This window comes from Ixodes scapularis, unplaced genomic scaffold, assembly GCF_016920785.2.
Source record: "Ixodes scapularis isolate PalLabHiFi unplaced genomic scaffold, ASM1692078v2 PGA_scaffold10__122_contigs__length_95168666, whole genome shotgun sequence".
Lineage (NCBI taxonomy): Eukaryota > Metazoa > Arthropoda > Arachnida > Ixodida > Ixodidae > Ixodes > Ixodes scapularis.
The window spans coordinates 64,778,674-64,802,897 of NW_024609836.1; the positions used below are offsets into that span (position 1 = coordinate 64,778,674).

A 24,224-nucleotide genomic window follows, 5' to 3' on the forward strand; every position below is an offset into this window, starting at 1 on the left:
GGGGGACTCAAAGCTGCGGACCCTCTATTCTAAAACTATCTATTGTATTGATCAATGATAATGTAATGTGTATGTTTATACAGCCGGAAGTTAGTCTCAATTGGCGTCCGGTGTCTCAGCTGTGGGGGGGGGGGGGGGGGGGGGGGGGGGGTAGGGTAGGGTAGGGTAGGGTAACAAATCATGCCTTTTCATTATTTCCTATACACCGTGTGCATCTATTTTTCTTGCAATTTGCGTACTGTGTGGCTTGCAGATATCTAATACATTTGGTTGGAATATTCCTTTAGTGTTAATGTATTTATTTTGTGTACTACGTCTATAGTACTGTTCACATGTCATATGCCAATTAACCTTCAGCATCTCCTCTCACAAGCATATCTTGTTCCTTGATCAGAGGAAGCACCCTCTCACCGCTGCGATCCTTTCGTTTAACTGAATCTTTCATCTATCCGTGGTTTGAGAACCAAAAGCGGGACAAAACGGCGTCCCACAAGCACGCTGGTGGGACAGCGGGACCACGGCCGGAAAAGCGGGACCTGTCCCGCCTAAATCGGGACGTCTGGTCACTTTACTCAGTTGGGAAACTGCCATAAGACAGCTCTGAAAAATGTGCCCCGATCTGTCCTCGAGAACGGAGCGCCGCGTTCAACCACTGAAGTTAAAATGCACCTAGGGCGGGACGCGCTACCTGAAAGGCCCGCTGAGGCATGGTTGTATGAAAACAATACTAATTGTTCCGCAAAACCCTGCGAACTAAAGATTTTTAAAACGTTCCGCGCCCATCATATTGTACTAAACTCCAATAAATTTCATACAAAAAGGGTCTTTTCCGTTTGTTTTTACGCACAAACATTCTTTGTAAAGGCTCAAGGTGACCACAGTACAGAAAAATGCTAAAGAGTGGCGCTGTTGTCGTATTTAGCTCGGTCTCGGTGGACGCCAGCGACTGAAGTTTCGACGGTGAGTTTCTAAACTGAGTGTTTTAGTAACGTTGGCAGTCACGGATAACGCTACGAGAGTTTCGGTTTGGAAGCCTCATCAGGCGCAAGCCTGCAAGTGTGTGTGGTGTAAATACAGAGGCAATAGCAATACGGTATTACTTTCTCTGGGAATCACCGTTTCGTGTGCGAAAATGAATGCAACGGTTACTGAACCTTCATCAATATCATCTGTTGGGCTAGTTGGTTAGACATGATCAGATAAAATTAGCCTGTCCTGTCCTGTCTTACCTTTCTCTTCTCTTGTCGTTTGCGCTAATTTTATCTAATACTGAACCTTCACCAGAAAAAATAACAATATTATGTCAATATATGTTTTTCGAGTTTAGTCACTCGACATCAGCTTTGCGTGAGAGTGTGCGTTCGCAACGTCTCGAATGCCGATTTCTGGTGTTAGGACAGGACACACACGGACGTTTAGGAAGATGGGAAGAGTTAGGAATGTCGGATGTGCAACGTCGAACACACTGGTTTTGGGATTAGTTTTATGTAGATACATGATAACCGCGAAATAGCGCTAATTAAAAAGCAGTATTATTTTGTTTTGGCACAAACTTCTTGTGAGCCGAAAACAGGATTGTTATAATTGCAAGGAGTGCTTTAAATTAATTGTGAGTCAATGCCTCAACTACCTGGGTGCATAACTAAAAAGGTCAAATGAAAATTGCGTCATTCAGAAAGTACCGCATCATCTGTCACTTGCGCAGTGGACTGCGTGAATTATTGGTCGATCTTCTGTTCTTGAGGCAGAAAATATTGAAGAGAACCACACTCGCAAAGGCTCACAAACGCAGTTACCGTGTTGCCTACACCCACACCTAGCCGTAGCCGCTGGTTGTTCTACACTGTACGATGGTAACTACACGACCGCACGGCGTACTTTTGCAATCCATGGCCCCGTCGCGTTCTCGCGCGTGCGCAGACATTTTCCGAATTTTTACTGAGTCTTTGCCGAAGTTTCCTTTAAACGTTCGGCATATGGCATACTGCCGAATCTGAAGTTCGACAGATTATGTCCATCAATACTTTTCATCTCGTGATCTGTGGGGCATGCTTAGAAGCTTAAAAGTGGGAAATATCAGAATGGTTCTGTTTAATGAAATTTGCAGAATGAACTAAATATTTCACATATAAAAAATATAAAAAAATAGGAACAACATTTACCCTTTTTGAAAGCCGCGCCGATCACAAGAGCGAAACCGAAACTACCCAAACACCCAAGCCGTTACCACTCCATTCTAAAACTAAGACCATAAAAACGGTAAAAGCAATAAGACTAGAAAACAAAAAAACGCGGTCATTGATTTAATAAAGCGGGGTTTTAGATATTTATTTAAACATTTCCCGTTCACACAACACTATTCGATTTCACTTCTGCGTTTATGACCTCTTTGGCAGATTTTTGCGTAAGTTCCGGCAACATTGAAACGTGTCGTTTTGTTTTTGTTTTTTTGTTCTTTTTTTTGTACACTTCGCTCGCTTCGCTCGCTGTTTGCCGGTTCTCTAGTCGCGTTGAGGTAGGTTGCGAGTTGTGATTTTTTCTTCCAGTCTTCCTTTTCTCTGGCACAAGGTAACTTGCGTTCGTCTCACTTCTAAAGATGCCTTCTATTAGGTAGCTTTGTAATTGTATAGAGCACGGACGACTGGGCACATTTGGACCCGTGTTTTGTTGTGATTTGTGACCCGGTTGGCGGCGTTCATTCGTGAACCTTCCGACCTTTCTTCCGTGGCTAACGGAAGATTTAATTGTGTAGCACTCCCATATGTGTGACCCACCGCCGGACAACGTATCTTTCACAATATTTTGCTAACCTGTCTTGTAAACGAAGCGCGAATGGCAGGCATATAATGCCAGTCTTCAGGGATATGCGTAGTCTACGTGTACAAATATTCTGGAACGCTCGGCACCGCTATCACATCGAATTAAAACAGCTTGTAAAAAAAAAATAAGAACAGTTGAGAAAAAAAAAAAAAAAAAAAAAGAAGAGCGTAAGTGTCTTTAACAATGTTGTAACACTTTACAAGTGCGGCGTGTGTGCGAAAAGGAATGATGCGTCTTAACCTTTAGAAAACCCTTTCATTTTGGCACGAAATAAACATTAACATTGCATTCTGGTATTCTTGAGAGTTAACAGACCCGCGAGCATTTTGTGAATTTCCGATCACAATGCAAACATTCTTAAAACTCATTTCTTGAGGATACTCAACAATGTTTTAACCGCTCTTCTCTTTTCTGCGCTCGGGTACACGTCCAGGCAATGCTTTCCCCGAGCGTACGTCTAGCCATCTGCTATCTCCTGCTGTTCTTTGCTGTGCTGTCCTGCCTGATCGACTTTGTGGCCATTGGCGACGGAGACAGCGCCAAGACGACGAAAGAGGCGAGGAGGCTTCAGATCGGAGTCAAGAAACGACCCGAGGTCTGCGACACCAAGTCGAGGAAGGGCGACGTCCTTCACATGCACTACAAGGTCGGGAGGTCCCCGAATTCCTTTTTTCTTGTGGCTAGGCAAATCATGTACAGGTCTGGAAAAGAAAACGGTAGTATGCTTCTTTTCACCGACAAGATGAGAATGGCCGGGAGCTTTTTCAGTTGTCCACCTCCGATAACGTTTGGGCATCTGTGAGATTTGTGCGTGCACACACAGCCAATGCACAGCGAAAAGGAATGATAGTGTGCTAGAGGCCGGACATTCGAAACAGACACCCTGCCGGTCTTGCCCTGGCGGTGACTTGAGTAAGTGGTGTAAACGCCAGAAAACAGGCATAGCCCTACATGGTGGCACAATTAATTACGCTGCGTGCATTAAAAAAGAGTGGTTTCAGGTTGTACGGCGGCGTTCGATAGCCTGAGACCCTTGTTCAAATTTTACCAGCCAGTCTAGCAATCTCACGAAATCTGAACTGAATCCTGACTTGACTTTTAGAGGAGTGGCCTAAAAAGAACATTTAGCCTGCTTTGAATGGCACGCCAATCATTGAACATAGCACGCACTTAGTGACGGTAGTGTCACAGTATCGGCCAACAGCAGGGAGCGGTAAAGACTTCACCATCAAGGTGCAGGGCTGGTTAGAATTATAGATGCCACCATTTCTGAGGCTCTGGAGTGAACAATTTTTCCCCTTACGTTTGCCATGCTTCCTTTTAGCTTACGAGGGATCGCAGCGGATGCTGCGAGTCACCGGATTCAATCCATATCTCATGGGTGTCATGTGGCCTTCTGGTTGGGCGGAGCGACGCGCCGAGCGTGAAGTCGTCTGTCGTGCATGAAGCGTTGGATCGGCTAACATGGCTCGTAGCATCCGTTGCAGTCTTAAAGGGAAACAGAGTATGGAGACAACCGTAAGTATCTTTAATGAGTGGGTTTTCACCTTCAGGGCACCCTTGAAGATGGGACGGAATTCGACAACAGCTACAAGAGGGGTGATCCGCTGTCGTTCACTCTCGGATCGGGACAGGTGATCCGTGGCTGGGACCAGGGGTTGTTGGCGTGAGTTCATGGACCTTCACTTGGTATTTCTGGGAAGCTGGGTGTCGAACACAAATGTTTTTCTTTCCGGTGTTCATTCCAGAACAGGGAGAAGGATTCTGGCGTCTTTCAGTTCCAGAATAAAGAAATAGCTATTCATAATAGTTTTAATTGGTTCTTTTTTGCATGTTAAGAAAGGAATTCAAGAAAGTAAAAGGAAAACTTTATTTTTATCAAAATGTTGAATATTAAAAAAATGAAAGACATTTACAATCCTCAGTAAGGCCGAATAGGAGCACAGCTCTTGAGAAGTATGCCCATGTGATGTTGCCCTCATGGCCCTTGTGACTTACTTGTGTACCTTGTGACGTCATGTGTGAGGTCATTATGAGAAGCGTCTTTTAATGCAACAAGCCGTTACGCCGATGGCGACCCCATTCGAGCCGGAAATGGGTGCCTAAGGGCTGCGCTCTTAAAAAGTGGAACTGGCAAATCTTACGAATTGTGTGTAACAAGAACAGTGAGCCTGTTTTGGGATATGTGGTGTATGCACTTTAGTATATAGGAATCACAAGTGGCAGGTAACCAAAGTGCAAGCACGCAAGTCTTGTTGTTAGGAACAGAGGAAGATTTTCATGCGTTAAAGCGTTTGTGAGCGCTGTCAAGACCCATTGGTTTTTCTGACATACATGTAAAGTTTCAAAGACTTTGGAAATGCTTCCTAAAAACATAAATACATATGAAGAAAAAAAATAATATGTCACTCTTTTTTTGTGCCCTGACTTGAACCGAAAAGCACAAAAAATACATTGCAATTTCACCTGTAAAAAAAAAAAAAAAATTGCGTTGTTTCGGATTAATTTTTTTTTTGCACGAGAATAATACCTTTCTTTTTTGGGGTTTTTGGTTTTTTTTTTTTTCGAGATCTTGCTGAAAACAAGTACCGTGCAGCTTTCCTTATGCGTATTGAAGCCACACTGTGCTTTTAAAGTTATATGGATAGGACACTCAAAACACAAAAGGTGCTCCCCTGGCAAGAAAGAGGAAAAAGAATACTGTAAACGACTTAATTTTAGCAAAATTCGCGAATCGCCTTCGATTTGCGACAAGTAAGTCGCACAAACAATGGACTTCTTCCAAAACTGACGCGCCCCATTGCGGCGAAATACCACGCAGTACACTGTGGGAACTAGTTGGCCACTCAGTTTTGGTTTCGACTGAGCAGCTTCATCTCATGCTATCACGCCGTGACCGAACGCGCTGCTTGCGTTTTCGATTATCTGGCTTTTCACGAACATACAATACACTAATTTTCGAGCGATTCAAAACGAAGACCGGGGCACTTTCCTTGGTTCCCGAAACACCGGATATTGTGCGTGCATATGCAAACTTATCGTGGCTGAGTCACCTCACCCCACGAGTGGGTGTTTGAGCTCAATTTCAATAATCCCGTCTTGTACCAGTGAACTAAAACTGAAATTTTGTTCATCTGGAGCCTTACACGTATTTTGTTTGCCAAACGTCCGCTTCTTGTTACTTCATTGGGCGAAAAGCAAGCCGCATCCTCACAGGGTATCAAAGTTGAACCCAGCGTTTACGCATGAACTTTTAAGGAAACGTAATAAATTCGACCTCACTACTGCACAGAAGTTACTATGATGTCTTCCTCGTGTCATCATATATCTCCCACTCAAATTTTATGCTGATAGAAGATTAACTTTTCGCAAACGCTGAGATCGGCTAGCTACAACGGAGGCCCTAACAAGCGTCCCCTACTCCTTGTTAAGCCTTTTTGGACGAGCGCTTACTGACGCCCAAGATCTGTGCCTGAACGGTGTGTCTGAAATTATCTCTGCATACTCAGGTAGGAAGAAAGCAAACACATAACAAATATTATGGCCATTAGCAACCGTCAAACGCGCTTTGAATTCGTTCGTTTGGTGCACCCGTCCGGCGCACTTCCGGCGAACGGTGCGACATTCTTCACACAAGTGCTCGACTTTTGCTTTCTTAAAACAACCTGTATGTGCGAATTTGCCTATATGATTGGCAGGATAACTTTATGCGCGTACGCGATGTTGAATATTAGTGGAATGCAAGCGGGTGGGGACTTCACTTCATGTAGTGCTGCGGGTCAGTACAGATAAGAGATAAGGAGTGTGTTAAAATTGAGCTTTTCAATGGCGCCTCCTAGTTTTACCTCGCATACTCAGGCATATTAAGAAAAACAGTAATTACAAAAAGTAATATTTCGTCTATGGACGCACGAAACAAAGAAACTTCCTGATCAACAACACTAATGTAGAGGCCCGAGCTCGATGTATGCATACTTATTGGTTGCTACAGCTTGTTCATTTGTACACAAGCAAGATCCCCGAGCTTCGCAGCGTCGAGATTTCCAGCACTGGCTGGTCCACATACCTCGATTGGAACGCTAACAGGAAGGCTCAAGTACAAAAATACAGCAAGCATGTGTTAAGACAAGCTATACGTCTCAGGCTTGTGCTAAAGCTTCGAGGTCTGGCCATTTAGATTAGTTTAGAGACCACAAACGACGCTCTCGGGACCAGGAAACATGAGATAACGGCCGTTAATAGTCCACGCTCTGTGTATAATCTCTTGTCGACGTGTCGATCGAAACCGAAACCATGCCACCCTCCTCCCTGGCCAACTAGTTCCCAGAGTGCACCGCGAGCCATGTTGCATGCAGGACTTTAAGGAAGTAGTCTATTCCGCAAAATGTAAACACATTGGAATCTATATTGAGATCCCACTGTGCCGTGAAAATTAGAACCCGCGAATAGTTTCAAAACTTCTACCTGAATCGCGAAATATTGAGCCCGCGAAAAATAAGTCGTTTACAGTATGCCACAAAAAACATTTTGTAGGTTTGGAGCAGTTTTACAGGCTTTACCCACCTTGCTCGCCATGTGACTTTTATGTGACGAAAATTACTTTTCCTTAGAGGCCAACATCGCTTGTTGTCAAAATAGAAGTTTTCATATGAGGCACCCATTGGTTGGAGGGTGTAGGACGCTAGATACACCAGTGGGGGAGAGGAGGGGGGAGGGGTTGGTGTCGGTGGTCAAGGGTGTTAATGACCTGCTGCTCGGAGCACGTTGAGCGAAAGCCGAAAGCTCGCACTGCAGCACCCAGGGATCCTGGGTTCAATCCCCACTCCTATCTGGATGAGCATCGTACTGGCATGCGGTTCTGAGTCACTACAGCGTGGCACACGCTGAAGGCGCCAGGCTAGCGGGGGTGCTGCACTGGCAAGGTTTCTCATCTGCAGCAGAAACAGCAGGCACCTATTGGTGCCGACTAACTTTTTTCTGCCGAAACATACGCACAACACAATTAATTACACGCCAGTCAATGACATGTTGCTGACTTTTTACTCATCTCTCGAACGTTTCTTTTATTTTTTGCAGGATGTGTGCCGGGGAGAAGCGCAAACTGGTGATTCCTCCGGAGCTGGCCTACGGAGCGACGGGCGCACCCCCGACCATTCCAGGTGATTTTTTTTTTTTTATGCAGCTGCTGCCAGTTATTGTCTAAGCAATTATGCTTTTCGTATTGTTTCACACAAAGGCATTAATGCGCCAAGTTTTGCACTGGGTGATCTACAAACATGTGCAAGGTTGCTGGAAGCCCTCCTCGAGGACCTTGCCATAAGGGAAAGAAAGTTTCCTCTAAAAACGGATGAATATAATTACCCTTGCATCAGCAGTGTCACATCTGCCTCGTGATCCCATATTGCCGCGAGCGCACTTGGCTCAGCAGGCAACGTGCTCGTGGCCTAACGGTTATCGCGCTTGCCTTGCACGCAAAAAGCCAGGGTTCGATGCCTGGCCACATGTATGCATTTTTGTTGACTGTAATGTGATCTTCTGGTAAATTCGAGAATCATGTTGCTTGTTCTTGGTCAGAATGGTTCTACGAGCCAAATCTTCTAGGCCGATTGTTCTAGAAGCCCCGCGTGTACAAAAAGGGCTCCGAGTGGCGAGCCGAAGTCAGTCTTGCCTCAGCGTACGATCCTGCTGTTACATCGCCATCGATGCCCTTGACGCGATACTGTTTCCTTTTGTTTTGGGCACAAGTTCGCCCCATTAAACGTCTAGTTTCTTCAGTTATCATCGCCTCATTCATTGTCATTCGTGACAATATTTAGAACGTCCAACATTTTTTCATGGATTCAGACGACCAGAAAGTAACTAATTGATGCTTATTTTGTCAAAGGAAGTATTCATAATACAGTCAACTCTCATTAATTCAAACTCGGGGGGGGGGGGCCGTAAATTTGTTTGAATAAAGCAAAGTTTGAATTATCAGGAGTTCCTTCCCACAGAGACGCATAGGATGGGACCTGCACGTTAGTTTGAATTATCCGAAAGTTTGAATTAAGAGATCTTGAATTAACGAGAGTCAACTGTAGGGGAACGATGGCCGTCTGTGTTAACGCATGCCAGCTATGAGCGCGTGGAACAGAAGCTCGCACTGCAGAACCCAGGGATCCTAGGTTCATTCCCCACTTCTGCCCGTTTCAATCTGAATAGGCATCGTACCAACATGTGGTCATGTATCACCACGACATGATGCACGTCAAAGACCCCAGGCTAGCGGTTGTACTGGAAGGACTAAATTTTTCAACTACGGCTGAAACACTAGATGCCCATTGGAGCTGGTTAATTTCCAGCTGTCTAAACATACACGCAAACCAATAACAATTAAGTTTTAACTATTGCTTGCACTCTATCAACTTTCTCATCAGAAAAAGTTGCGACACATACTGATTTGGTATGATCAGCTCTGAAACTATCTGAACCTATCCAAAACACTGGGGGGTTTGGCCGCTCACCCTGAACCTGTTTCAGGAAAACGTTTTGCCCCATCCCTAAAAGAAAGAGAAAAGCACTATCTTGTGCTTTCTTTGATGCACATGTCCAGAAAGAGCATACTTAACTTTTTCATCTACAAGCAGCTGTACTACTGGATGTCTAGAATTATTTTACTCCAAGACAGTGTTATTAGGCAGGTAAGCTGGTTGTTAATCGACATACTAAAACTCTAGACTGAGGCAAAAAAATAAACAAGGACAAACACGGTGTTTCAAACGCATCTGCGAAATTTTATTCACCACAGAATTCCTTTATAGGCTTCTTGCACCTGATGTCATTTTCGTTTAGCCTCGAAATTGAAACCAACATTATCTTTTGCCATCACTGCCTTGGTGCCATGTTGGAGGTATTCAGCATCTCATCGCGGCAGCAGTAGTGCCATAGAGCCCTGGCATTTGCCTCGCTTGCTTTGATGATAAAACAAATTTGTGGCGAGCAGTCGATAGAGCACAGGTCAGGATAAGCATGACTTGTGTTTAACATCCTTGAACAGCACTTGAATACGCGCGTGGAGTGCCGTCACTCAACACTTCAACACTTCGCAAGAATGACGTCGGACGGCGAAAAATGTGCTGCTTGCTAATCGTTTGCGGTGACTGATAAAAATATTTGTGCCGCTCTCTGTTCTTGAAATCATGGGGGGTACAGTGTAGACCGCATATAACGTATGTCACAGGAGTCGCGGAAATCTGCACTATAAGCGGTACCGCGCTAAACCAAAACATAAATTTTTCAGGTCAAAATACATGCCATGAGACAACTTACCTTTGTAAAACAATTTATTTTATGTTAGATAAAAAATAAAGATCAGTCTGAGGAAAGTTCTAATTTCACTAGACTAGTACACGTCTCTCTCAAGCGTGTCACGCATTTTGAAAGAAATTAGTGAGTTTTGTCTGGCGCTGCCTTTTAACGGCATTGCAGACGATCTGGTATCCAATAACATCAAGGCATTTGAACACCTCATCACGGAACGAGTTCTGCTCACAGTGAACCTTCAGTTTCTATAACAATTCCAGTGCGTCTTTACTTGAAACTTCCAGCATGCTCTCTTCGTCCACGACCCACTCATCTTCAGGTAGACTCATCCCAGAACCTCGCACCGCTGCAGCAATAGCTTCATCGGTGGTTGCTTCCTCACAAAAAGAGTCACTGTCATCCTCATCTACATAGTTTTGAAACCCGTCGTTTGCAGGAACAAAATGGATTTCCACAAGGTCGGAATACACGTCATTCGCGCCAATTGCCTCGTCAATCGCATCACTGCGCCGATCGGCGTCCTCCGAATTCCCGGCATAGTGCACAAACCCTGCATCGCAAAAGCGCTTCCGGATGGTTGCGGCTTTTACTTGCCACCACGACGCGGTGATCATGTCGATGGTTCCCCCGAGTCCACCTTGATGGGTTTCTCTCATTGCGATTTCAAGACGACTATTTCGCACATGCGCTTCTTGTAGAGCTCCTTGACTGTAGCGATGACGCCATGATCGAGGTGCTGGCTTTTAGCAGTGGGGTTTGCCAGCAGGAACTTCGAACTGACCGCATTTAATTGCGGCTGCATATTGTGAGCGCTGCAGTTGTCCAGGATAAGAATGACGCGCTGTTTTTCTGCGACCGTGGCCTCATCAAAACTTTTCAGCCAACTAGCAAAGAACTGTTCAGTCATCCAGGCCTTTCCATTTGCTGTGTTTACCACGGGCAGACATTCTTGCTTCTTGAAGCTACGGGGTCGTTTTGATTTCCTGACGATAAACAAGCGCGGCTTGTCAGAGCCATCCATGTTTGCTCAAAACAAAACCATGACAAGTTCCTTTGAGACTTTGCGACCGGAACAGGGTTCACCTGTCGTCGCGAGAGTGCAATCGGGAAGCATGTTGTAGCACAGACCAGCTTCATCGGCATTATAGATGTCTTTATCCGTGTACGCAGAAAGCATCGTCTCGAGATGAATTCGAAACCATGCCTGGATGCTGGCGTCGTCGACTTCCCCACTTTCGCCCGAGATAACTTCGCAGCTAATCCTGTGGCGTTCTTTAAACCGCTGGATCCATCCGTTGAGGGTGTTGAAGCCTTTGTGTTCGAACAAATGTCCAAAAGACCTAGCCCTCGCTTGTAGCATCGGGCTACTCACTGGGACGTTCTTGGCTCGCACTTCGCAAAACCACCTAAACAAGGCTTCGTCAACGTTTTCATGTATGAATAGTCTTTCTTGAGAGCGGCGCAGTATTTTGCTGTAGCTGCTTCCGTACCTGCTCCCGATTTTTCCAGACAGTAGAAACTGTTGTGTCAGCGATTTTGTACTTGTCCGCGACGGAAGCTTTTTTCAATGCCAATTTCAACATCTTTGACAATGCTCTGTTTAGTTTCGAGAGACAGGGCTTGTCGTTTTTTGGCCATCTTGGCCATGGGACACTGGGACGGATCAGGATGGACAGTCGATTTCCTCACGATATGCTTGATGTGGCCCACACGCGGTCTAAACAGACATAGAGCAAGCTAGCAAGCGGTGAAACTAGGAACTATCTAGCTATCCAGCCTTTGTTTTGCCATGTTGGTTTTGCGCGCGGTGTAAGAAAGGAGGTTGGTTTTGCGTCACTCGAGCTAGGGGGTGAAATCGAAAGGGCAAAAGGTTTGGGGGGTAGCTCATTAAAGCTTTCGGGGTTGAACACGTGTGTGCGTGTATCGCACCTCGCTATGTCGCTGCGTTGTCATTAGTTTCTCGCCTCTCTCTTTGCTTCTCCTCACTTCTTCTTTGCAACCTCCTTGCCATCCTTGCCCCCCTGCGAGTGCCGCTTCCGCCATTATCTGATTTCGCACAGGGGAGGGTGTGCTTGCTGTGCCAGTTGGTCGGTGGGCTATTCCAGAAACCGCACTATAACCGGTATTTCCCTTCGCTCACCTGCACTTTATGTGGTATGCAATTACATGAAGTTGTATGACAGGCGGACCGGTGGTTGAAAAGAGCCGCGTTATATCCGGTCCTGCACTATAAGCGGTTTTGTTATTAGTTGTCTATACACCAACTCATGTTTACAAACAAACCGGAGCGCCCCTAGCGGACGCCACCGGCGCCACGCATGCGCGATGGGGGTGTGGGCAAGAAGCTCGCCGTCGCCCTTAAACAAACCATTGAAATGCGATGTTGTCGGCGTCGATGTGAGTCTCCCTGCCCTTTTTCGAATTCTAATTGTTGATTCTACGTCTTCCTGGAAATGTCTGACTATCTTGAGCGGCTTCAGTGAAACTACTGAGGCTCGTTACACCGCAAAGCTTCGCGTGAATAATATGACATGTGGCGATTCATTCCGCGTGGACGCCGCAGTATGTAAGCTAAAGCCTGATTCGCATGATGAGATTTCGCACAAAATTTTCAGTCGCGACGCCGCTCGGGCTGCAAAAGCGTGAACCGTAGCTCAGATGGTCGACGTCGATAATGAAAATCGCAAGCAGAATCGGACCAAGGGAATTACCGTATTTATTCGAATATAAGGCGGTCACGATTATAAGGCGAGGGGGCAGTTGAAGGACCAAAGAAAAAGAAAAAAGTTTGCACACTAATATAAGGCGAAAGAAACGAAAGAAGGCAATTAAATTCCTTACCTTTCAGCGAAGCAGACACAAGTATTTGAACTATCTGCACACAAAGATATTTACCTATTCGGAGCGAGACGAAAGACAAACTTAGAAGCTGTTGTCTTCAGAAGTGGTAGCATCCGAATCATCCTTATCACTTTCGCACTCAAAGAGGTCAGCGTCTTCGGTGCCGTCAAGGGCATTGGAAATGCAGCACTTGCGGAACGATGCTGCAACCATAGCTTCGGGGATCGCTGCCCATGCGTCGACCACCCACTGGGCGAGCATAGACGGGGACGCCCGCTTTAGACGTCCCGACGGCGTGAGGGCCACAGTGTCAGACGCCATCCATTCATTGTACAGCCGTCTGACGTGTGCCTTAAAGGGCTTGTTAAGACAAACGTCAAGCGGCTGTAGTTGGCTTGTCATGCCCCCCGGGATGACGACCAGCTCCGTGCGTTCGTCCACCAGCTTCTTCTTCACACCCTCCGTGAGATGTCCGCGGAACGCGTCGAGGACCAGCATTGACCTCCGGGCGAGCAGTGCCCCTGGTCTTCGGCACCACACCGACTTAATCCAGTTCAGAAAAAGCTCTTCCGTCATCCACCCCTTCTCCTGGCAACGAATGTGGACGTTCTGCGGGAAGACCTCGTTCTTCGGAAAGGTCTTTCTCTTCAGGATGATGAAGGGGGGCAACTTCCGCCCATCGGCGGTGCAGGCTAACATAACGGTGATCCTAGCCTTCTCGTTGCCTGTAGTGCGCAGGCTCACTTGGCGATCACCTTTTTGGTGAATGGTCTGGGGCGACGGCATGTCAAAAAAAATCGGGGTTTCGTCGGCGTTGCCCATCTGCCCGAGTAGAAAGTCGTGGTCGCGTCGCAGGCCGATAACATATCTCTGAAAAGAGATTAGTTTCTCTTCGTAGTCCTCGGGCAACTTCTGCATCACGGAGGTCCGCCTTCGCAAGGAAAATCCGGCCCTCTTCATATATTTCTGCACCCAGCCCCGGCTAGCTTTGAACTTGAGAGCGGGGATGCCACGCTCTCTCGCGATTTCGCGCGCCTTCATCTGCACGATGTCGGAAGTAACGGCCAAACCGCGGCCTCTCCTCTCTTTGATGAACTGCGTCAGCACTTCTTCCACTTCGGGGAACGCTCCCTTTCGCGGGCCACGGAAAGCCTTTCTCGTCGCTGCGCAGGCGAACAGCGCAGTCTTCTGTTTGCGCCAACGACGCACGTTGTTCTCCGGAACACCAAACTTCCGACCCGCCGCGCTGTTTCCAGAAACCTCCGCCTCTGATACAACCTTCCTCTTGAAGGCTGCATCATAGTGGCAACGGTGACTCGCCATTGCGCTGGTAGCGTAAATAAGCGAGCACTGAAAAAATCCTGCCGCAGAGACTCGGCCACTCCAACAAAAAAATGCAAAATGGCGTCCCAACTTGTTTACAAACTTTGCGGCTACTACTGGCTTGGAAGCGGCTACTGCTGGCTCAGCTCGTTGATATGGTTGAAGGCGTCTGCAGCCATCGCGTCTCCTGCATCGCAGCTGCCTAAACTCGGTAGTTACTATCTGTAACTTGCGTTTGTGTAACATTTTGTATGTTTTATTCTTAAATCTCTGCGTTAGATTTGTAACAGTATTGTCGGGCTCTTTTGGAAGCTTGGAAATGGTTGAAAGGCGGAAACCGAAACTGTTACACCAAAATTGCCGTATTGCTGTACTGAGCTTCGAATATAAGGCGGGGTACGACTTTGAGACTAAGGATTTCGGAAAAAAACCTCGCCTTATATTCGAATAAATACGGTAGGCATAACAAGTCGGTGACGGCCACTGGTAACAATGATCAACATCTCCTTGTATCTACTGCTTACATCGAGCCTGCTTACCAACTTTCAAATTTAAGTCTTTTGAGGCCTGCACTTACTTTTTATCGCAAGTACCGGGCCGAATTTTGGCCTACGGGTCGGCGTCGGAGAGCAGACGACAAGCAGAAACGTTTGAAAGAGCGGACGACAGTTCGAACGATCGGGCGGCCGTTTGAACTTGAAGCCGCACTGAACGTAGTCCACAGGTGGTCCGCACAACTTGACGGTTTCCTGGCATTCACATTGGAACAAAACAAATAAATCTGATGACCACAAGTATCCGTGAATTCAACCCAAAGTGCTTCCCGCCCAAGTAATCGTCCGATGGCGTCTGCTTTTCCCTTTTTACGGCACATATCCAGATTCTCGGACGAACCGAGCACGTGAAAACTGTCCTTCAAACCTTTCTCGATACTTTTGGTACGGTCCCAGTCGCGGCGTTATGACGAGAAGGCGCATTTTTGTTTGGTTCCTTTCAAAACAACGCAGGAATACATGTCTGGCATGGGGACTTCTGCCCACAGCCCCAGACCGGAAGTGCGACCGACGCGCCACCACCGCGGCATGACGTCAAAGAGTTGAGTTTGTGTATACTGTGTTGTGAAACACTTGTCAGCACTGTGGCCGGGCTTCTGACTTTTTGGCTTACTACACAGATAAAGACTGGAGCTGCCGCACAAGCAATTTCGTCTGCTTTGCTTGTCCTAGTTAATTGCAGAGGTTCCTCATCTGACATGAAGTGCAGTCCACAAACCCTTAGTTGGTACAAAGCTTTTCTGTCGAGATTGGGCCGGCTCATCCGTCAAAGACATTCATGACGCCTGCGAACCAATTGCTCGAGCGTCGCCTTGTCCTGGTTCCTAATAATTGTTAGGATTCAAAAGAACAATACTGCTGGCTGTAGCTTTATTTTGTCGCCGACTTTTACGGCTCAAACAGTTTATTACGGTGCAACCGACCATTTTAATATCCGACTGAGCGGACAAACTACAGCGCGAACACTATCCCAGAGCACACAAAACATAGCATAACAGTGACAGATGCCTCCAGCATGGATTCCGGCGAGATTTGTGAACCGGAAGTAGTGTTGCTTCTTGGTCTCGTGCAAGATCCCTATACAGTCATCTATACCCTAGTGCCCTCTTCAACAATTTCCTCAACCTCCACATCATCTGCAAAGTTCAAACGGTCAACCTCTGCTCCCGAGTAATCATCTCCGACCTAACCTCTTCGGACTGTCACAGAAACCCCTGGGTCGCGCATATACTCTTTGTCAATCAACAAAGTGCTATCTGTTTCCCAAAATACTTGTCTTGAAACTCCCCTCTTTTTTTTTGCTTACAGTCACAAAAATATCTGTTGCTGCATCAAGTGTCATAGAGGGTGGACTTATACAGTTCCCTACCGAAGTAATCCTAATAGTTCCCTTCAATGCTTATTTTACACAATTCCTTTGAACAAGACCATGGTACCACCCCATTCTGCCACATAGTTATTACATTCCTAAAGGTGCTTCACAATTTCGGTGTTAGCAGAGTTAATTTTTTACTACTCCATAATGCTCACTGAAGTGGCCATTCACACAATGCTTAGTCTGCCCAACATAAGGGAATCCACAAACCATGGGGGTGTCATAAGCAATGCCTTCGAGACATTCAACTGAGGCATCTATGTTTCTTTTTGACGCCTCCTACGAAAGGCGTCAGTTTGCTCAGCATGAAGTTTGTTGTGGAGACCACTTTTACGTTGAACTTTCTTGCTGTCGACATTAAATTCTGAGAGACGCCATAAAGAAATGGAATGTGTACTACTTTGTTAAGTTCCGTAGTCTGCCTCCTCTTCATCCCCCTGATCTTCATTACAAGTTTCACCGCAACCCCTTTCACTAAGTTGTATCCCACATTCTTCAAGCGAAGCTACTGATTCTCCGCTGACACTGGCCCTTTTGCGTGAACAAGATTTCGTGAGGACAGCAGCCAGCAATGACATAATTATTTCCTCTATTAGCCAACTTCGAAATGTGGACGTATTTTTTCTAGTCTTTTTGCCTCCGTCTCGGGTTTTAGTACAGCTCTTTTTATCTTGCAATAGGTGGATATCTAATGTAACAGGCCGTCTTGACAGTTAAAACAAATGGTTCTAAATCAGGGGTGGCCCAACTGCGGCTTGTGAGCCACTTTATGCGGCTCTTCGCAGGCCCAAGTGCACCTTGCGGCTCCCTGGTGCACGCCGCCTTTCCCTCCTGTGTCCCCAAGACAAAAAAAATCCTAAAATTTAAAGACAAAAGAAGCTTACAGGTTTGGCTGTTTTGTACTACATCAGGTACACGCAGCTGGACTGCCTTTTGACACATAGATGTGTCTAGTGACCCTGCTTCTTTCTTTTCTCGTTCTAGAAATAATTTCCTACCGACTAAGCATAGCGGGCGTCAGGGGTAGTGGCTGGCTAGCGAAGCACGCATTCATTTTTGCTTAGCGGTTGAAGAAACAATTATACTTGTCCCCTTTGGATTGGACTCTTCCCTCCGGATCGTTTTTTGTTAATGTAGCACCCCCCCCCCCCCCTTTTTTTTTTCTTCCTGCAGCTTTCTGCACTTTTGTAGCTTTGTTTGCAGCTCTAATCCCATGTCACTCTGGCCACTCCTGTTCTAGATCTTCATACAGCCTTGCAAACAGCATCGCAGAACGCTAGAAAACGTCCAGGAATTTCAAGATGTCATTATAGTTCACACTACGTTGCACTGCACAATGGTTGTTTTGGGGCAGACATAAGTGCCAGGGACACAATCCATTCATTTTCATTCAGTGAGGCATTGTGACTTTCTTAGGGCCATAAAACTCAGCCTAAAACATTGTGTCTGAAGCTTCCTATGGCAAAATATTCGCAGCCAATCCTCCTAGAAATATGTCAATGTTAAACAAAAAAAAGTTGCCTGAAGGCAAAATTCTTTGCATTGGTATTATGATGGCCATGCTTGAAAAATTTCGTGGGGATGTGCAGTCACTATGGGGGATCGGTGGATGAGTCCGTTAAAGCTCGGTGCTTGTGGAGCAAAAGCTACCACTGCAAAACCTAGGAATCCTGGGTTCAGTGATGGGTTTGCTGTGCCATTTGCACAAAGAGCTAACTTACCCTGCTACATCCTGCTACATTTAGCCCAAATGTGAGGAACTTGTGCCAACATTGTGCCAAAACTTGGTTTTACTTCATTAAATACTGAAAATATAATGGCTGAAATCCCGCTACACATCCGAATCATTATGGTAGTCTTGTGCGAATTTTCAGAACTTCCGATTTTAGTCGCAAATAACATTCTATTCTATTTGATCTCTCTATCAGTGTCAAACACTGACAGTACTCGGAATTTTCACAATAGCTCTTATGATCCTAATCTGCCCTGGTGTGTAAGTTAGCTTTTCTTGAGTGCGCTTCTAGTTATGGAAGTGCTGCGCCCTTTGTGCCAAATTGCGGCATGAGCAAACGTCTGCTGCAACTTGCACCAAAGCGCCATTTTTGCTAAATATTGCGTCACACCTGTGCCAAAGCAACCTTAGATAAAGCACAAAATAAAAAAATATATATATTTTTGGTTGATTTTATTATTTAGAGAAGTTGAAGGGAAATCAACATGATACAAATATTATTTCACAGCGTCTACCCTACCCGCCGTATAGTTTGTTTCATCTTAGGTAAGTGCATAGTCGAAGGCTCAAACACATCCTGTCAGAAAGCCATGAAAGTGCAAAAGTCTAGGGGTCATTCGCTACTCTCAGTTGGTTTAGCCGATGATAGAGCATGCACAGATAGACGGCGAATGCCACAATGTCGCGCCTTTGATGCTGCTTGAATTGTCTCATTGGTTGGTAGCATCGCCTGTGTTATGACTCAAGATGAAACGAAGTGTAGAGGTGGCTCATCAAACGTGCGGGCCCCGTCGTCGTCTGAATTTCGAAACAATGTCTTCGTTGTCAGGAGTCAAAAGTTGTGACAAAACATACACGTGCAAAAAATGGGATAGCGACTACTGTAACAAAACATAATCAAGGTCTTTTACTCATAATGGTAGCACCTCACTATCGTGTTTGCCACTTGCCTCCATGACGTGGCTACATTGTACCGTCGTGGCACTTCCCCCACTCGCGTCGACCTTCACGGTCTCACAACAGCGTGCACGTGTCGAGCTTCACCGCTTTGCACTGGAGTGCTAGGAGCAGCAGCTGACATGGGGGAGCGCATCAGTTAGCACCATTGGCTTGAAAATTCGGCTCAGTACTATCACAGATACACCATCTTGATCTCTAATTAAAAAAAAGAAGCTTTGTCATGAAAGGAAAAAAGAAAACAAGGGCCTATACTTGAATAAATACTTCAGTCAAGGTAGTTCACATGCAGCTGTCAATTGCAAGGGCAAGGAAACTTTGACTCGACTCTGGTTCGACCGCCACTAAAGCGCTGTGTAACTTTTAAAGCTCGAATGTAGGTTTTCATATTATTTGCTGGTTCTTGTTTCTGCAGTTTATGAAATTAGAATCTTGAGTTTGGTGTACATAAATCTTGTGAAGGTGGAAAATGGGGAGGTATTTTTATTGATAGATGTTTTAGCGCATAAGCTGATTTTCGCCGGGATTTTGCCGGAATTTTATTTACAGGCTAAATTAAGTACCGATTGTAAAAGAGGGAGGAAAGCCTACCTCAACTGAAGTGTTGCACTAAGCTTTATTTTTAGACACTTTTTTTTTTAATACTAATCTGAAATTGAACTTACTCTGACCTCAGTTTCATTTCTAAAGAAGGCTGTGTGTTCTTTGCGTCCTATTGGTTCTTACTACAAAATTTAATAACTATAATGCTTCGGCATCAAAAAGCAACTCTCAATCATTATCAGATATGAACTCGTTTAGCAATACAATCTCATTTTTATCTTCGAGTGACGGGCTAACAGACGCTGGCACCTGTTCCAAAATGGCGATTAGTGCACACCATTTATTTTTGTGTTGGCGTTCGTTTCATAAAATTCGTTCTATGAGGTATGTTTTCAATCCATATTATTTTACCTTTGCGGTAGAACCGGCCACAGTTTCCTTTTTGGATATCTGAAAGCCAAGTTTGCTTTCACGTTAGAATCGTGCAAACACTGCAAAGCAAATCTGCTGTGTCCACAACCCCTTTTACTATCACACAGCATGTCGTAGCCGCATATTTATCGCAATATAAAATGCAAATCTGCCATGTCTGCAATCCGCAGTATCAGTTCCCATTTTATGTGGTTTGTAGCCATACAATATCTTATCGCCTTTTTTTCTTTTTTTTAATATTTGCTGTTGCATCCCCAAAGATAGCCCGCCCCATGTTTTTCGTCATTTATCTCTTCATTTTGAGTGGGCGTCTTTACGGGATTGTACAGTAGTTCTGTGTTTAAGGAAATCAAACCTGCCGTTGCTCAGAAGTGTGAAGGCAAACCATGCACGTCTTTTAGTTGGATAGGCCAACACACAAATCGTTCACAGTGGCATGAATAAAAATTCAGTGTGTGCTTGTGCTCCAAAAGTACTTTTTGCTGATTCATAATTGACTTTTCTCTGCTCCAAAAAGGTGCTACAAAATGACGGGTCAATTTCATCACTGAAATGTGCTCTCACTTGTAGCATCTGCTTGGCTTGCACATATGCTGGAATAATTGTTCCTGTTGGGAAGTGGACTTTGTGAGGTCTCGAATTTTTTTCGATAATCCTGATTCTTTCTGCCGCCCTTTTATTTTTTATTCGTTTTTCCTATATATAAGTTCCTATATATAACAGTAGAAAACGAGCATTGTGCGACGAAACAGCCAGATGATCGTCGTCCCAAATACAAGCAGACATACTCTGTTTTAAAGGGGCCCTGCAATCACATTTAAGCGTCTGCCTTTTTTGCGGTTTTCACGTCTCTTGGGGTTCGGGCGAGCCAGCGGACACGGAGAGAGTAACTAAATATCAGTGAGTCATATTTTAACCGGACGACGCGGAAACCTCCTCCACCTACGAGGGCGACCCGCATTGCCGAAAGCGCGCAATATGTGTGACGTCTTTGGTCCTGGGCTTACAAAGCCGCTAAAAGCTTTTTTTTAGTTGAGATACAAAATATAAGTGTCTCAAACCGTTTCAATTATGTATGAAACTAGTTTCTGTTCAGTATTTTAGATCAGAAAAGAAACAAATGCAGTTTATAAAGTACGGAAACAAGAAAAGACCCGCGACAAACCCACCACCAAGCGGCGGAAAAAACGGCGCATACTAGAAAAGGGCTAGTGGGATGAGGCTCACACGAACGGCGAGCGTAGAAAGGTCCCGGATGTACGCGGTGGCGCTGCGGTCGTATACCGGCTCGACGATCCGACCAGTTCTGAGCGTTCCGAAGGCTTTCGGCGTGGTCTTGGCTGGTGATTTGGCAATTTGGCGGTATGGCAGCGCGAAGTGGCTCCCGTTCTGAACTGATCTTTACTCCGTGTTTGCTGTTGTTTGTGGCCAATGAAGAGTTATGCCGAATTAGTCTTTAATCGCGCAGCAAATGCAATATGAGCCGCCCTGGCCGCCCGCTTCATACAGCCTATCCAACACGTGCTTTAGTGGCACCCTCTCGAACCGTCGACACGGAGTGCGGCAGCCGTGAGCGCTCGATGAGCTCACTACTCCTCCTCTAGTTCACGGCCACTCAAGCCAAGACCTATGACGTCATGAAGGAGGTTATTTTTTGCTTGTTTTCCTAATTCTAATTTGCCTATAACTTTTAAAATAAAGTGAAATTTGAGAAAAGAAAAGTTTCTTTAAGTTACTACGTTCTGCGCTTAGGTTCAGTGCAAAGTAAAAACTAGTCAAAAAGTTGTTGCAGGGCCCCTTTAAGGGGAATGACCGACTTGCCCTCTAGTTCACAGCAAGTGATCCGTCGCCTTCTCCATTTCACAAAAATGAAAAATAAATTTTTTTCTTGGAGTTCAGAGGTTTCTTCATCTAAATTAATTTTTTTGTACATATCCCACACGTCTGTCTCCTTTGGCATGAAATAACCCAAGAGCAGTATGAACACTCTTGGAAGTACTAAAATTATTTGTAATTGTTACTTTTTTTCCCTCCTCTCTCTAATGGCACCCTTAGTTCGTAAATATTTTCTACCAAGGAACTCGACGGGAGGGTGATTTACCGAAATTGGTGAATTAGAAGATGAGTAGTTTATAATTTGCCGATTCCAATCCAATGATGAGCGGTGCAAAAGACCCATCCTTTTCAAACTGGCAGAAGAATCTGTCGGTCTGAAAATAATCAGAAAAGTAGTGGCTACTTCATCAATTAATGGCAAATTACATTTCTTCTAGAGTAATCAAGTAATCTAATTGAGTACCTTTTTACCGAGGGTAATTGTAATTTTAATCAATTACTTTTCTCAAGTAATGTGTACAAGACTGGTCGAATGTCGATCGCTACAGAGTGATACGCATTAAAGACCGCAGTCTAACCATGGTACTGTACTGGCTAAGCATCTCATCTAAAGCAGAGACATCAGATGTCCACGGTAGCTCAATAAGTAACTTCTTTCTGTCCAGTCAGACACACAACACAATTACTTTATTACATACCACATTTGTGTAAGTAATCTAAATGTTCTGTAGATCGCATTCACTAAGTGAAAGGAGCGTTTTTATACTTCCACACTTGCTTTGATGCAATACCGAATGTTGTAAATCTCGACATCTTGCGTTTCCATCGTCTCACGTTTTAATTTGCATCTCTTTTCAGGAGACGCAACTCTTACCTTTGAGGTCGAGCTTGTGAAGATTGATCGCAAGACCGAGCTGTAAAGAGGGGCTTTTTTCGATCTCGTCACGGGGTGGAGGGATTAGTCGTGCCTGGGGAGTCCTTCACACATCATTGAGGAATGAAGTGCATTTGGATGGGGTTATGATTTTCTGTTGGTTCTGTGAACTTGGGTTGTGATATGAAGTCGTCAAGTCACTTTCTTTCTTTTTTTTTATTATGGGGTTTCTTTGTGCGATTGGGGTGTGACTGTTGCTATATTGGTAATTTATTCTTTGCACACATGTACATTGGAGTAGCCGATCATGTAACATAGTCTGCGAGCACATCTTGCTGCCGTGCCGATGATGCTGCTCTGTACATATGCACATTTTTTACATTTGTGTAGAGTTGTGATACTTTCAAATAAATTTTGTCTGGTATATATTGTTTTCGTCTGATACTCTTGTAGTTTTATGGCAAAGACCAGCATCTTTTAGTTTGCCTTTTTGTTTTTGTCAGCCATTCCTTTATTCTATGTAGTGTCTTGGCATGTTGCATAGGTAGTTCGTTATGGCAAGGTGAAACCCAGGGTGAAGAATATATGTCAAGATGATTTAATTTGTGATTTAATGTAGACCAGTCTTACTATGGTGATTTAAATCAAACCTTTCTGGCAAAAATAATCCCAAAAATAGTTTATATTTACTTTGACTATCATTGAATACTTTCTATGTGCCTTTGTTTTGTACTCTTATTTTTTCAAATATTTCAGGCTGAAAGTGTGCAAAAAGCAATGCTCTTCTCAGCAAATTGGAGCACTGAGCTCGTTGCCTTACACTTTGCCAATTATATAACATCCTATTGCTAGCAAATCAGAACTCGAAAGAAAGAAAAAAGTTAAATTTTTTGTCAGCTAAAAAAAAGGGCTTGGAAGCTGCGTCAATAAAACTTGATTAAACTATTCTTTATATTTACAGTAATTCTTCCGCATTGTTATGTGAGATTCGACGGATTGATCAATCAATCTGCCACATCGAAAAATACTTGTAATTGAGTCTCTATTTTCTAGCTACACTGATTTAAATCAAATAATGCGACTTGCCTAATATTTAAAAAACATATTTTTTTACCTTGGTAAAGTGCTTGCACACTTGCAGCCTTTGATGTTTGTAACGGTACACACATTAAACTTTCTCGCATTTTGTACTTTCAACATCATGTTGCATCATGAGCATCATGCAGTTTCAGCAATGAAGAAGAGCACGGTCCGCAGAGACTCCGCTCAACTTGTCATCTTCAGCTGGCAGTAATCGAAAATATTGCGGGCAGACTCATTTTGCTTGGGGGATAGGTGGCTAAGTGCTCTAATACACTGGAGCTCAGAGCACGTAAAGTGACAGCTTGGGCGGCAAGACCCGGGGGTCCCAGGTTTAAGCCCCACGCCCTGTACGTTTTGATCTGGATGAGTATTGCACAAGCATGGGGGTGTGTATCTCTACTGCATGATACATGTTAGACCTTGGGCTATTTGTTGTACTGACCGTATGCTCTACCGGCTGGGTTTTTCATCTATAGCAGAGACACGAGGCGCCCATTGAGGGTGAATGACTTCCCCTATCTAAGCACACAAAACATGACATTCCCAGCCTTC

The 24,224-nt window shown here is 44.9% G+C and overlaps 1 protein-coding gene across 2 annotated transcripts; it reads left to right on the top strand.

Annotated features, from left to right (window-relative positions):
• Positions 1 to 2,394: 2,394 nt before the first annotated feature.
• On the top strand, positions 2,395 to 23,013 carry LOC8024888 (peptidyl-prolyl cis-trans isomerase FKBP2-like). 2 transcript variants are annotated; one of them, XM_002407275.5, is made up of 5 exons: positions 2,395 to 2,568; positions 3,254 to 3,466; positions 4,374 to 4,486; positions 7,897 to 7,979; positions 22,574 to 23,013. In XM_002407275.5, the coding sequence occupies exons 2-5, from the start codon at positions 3,257 to 3,259 to the stop codon at positions 22,633 to 22,635; spliced, it is 468 nt and encodes a 155-aa protein (XP_002407319.3). In that variant the 5' UTR covers positions 2,395 to 2,568; positions 3,254 to 3,256; the 3' UTR covers positions 22,636 to 23,013. The 2 variants fall into 2 exon arrangements, with proteins under 2 accessions (XP_002407319.3, XP_040065766.1); XM_040209832.3 differs by having other exon boundaries at positions 2,444 to 2,515.
• The last annotated feature ends 1,211 nt before the right edge of the window (positions 23,014 to 24,224 follow it).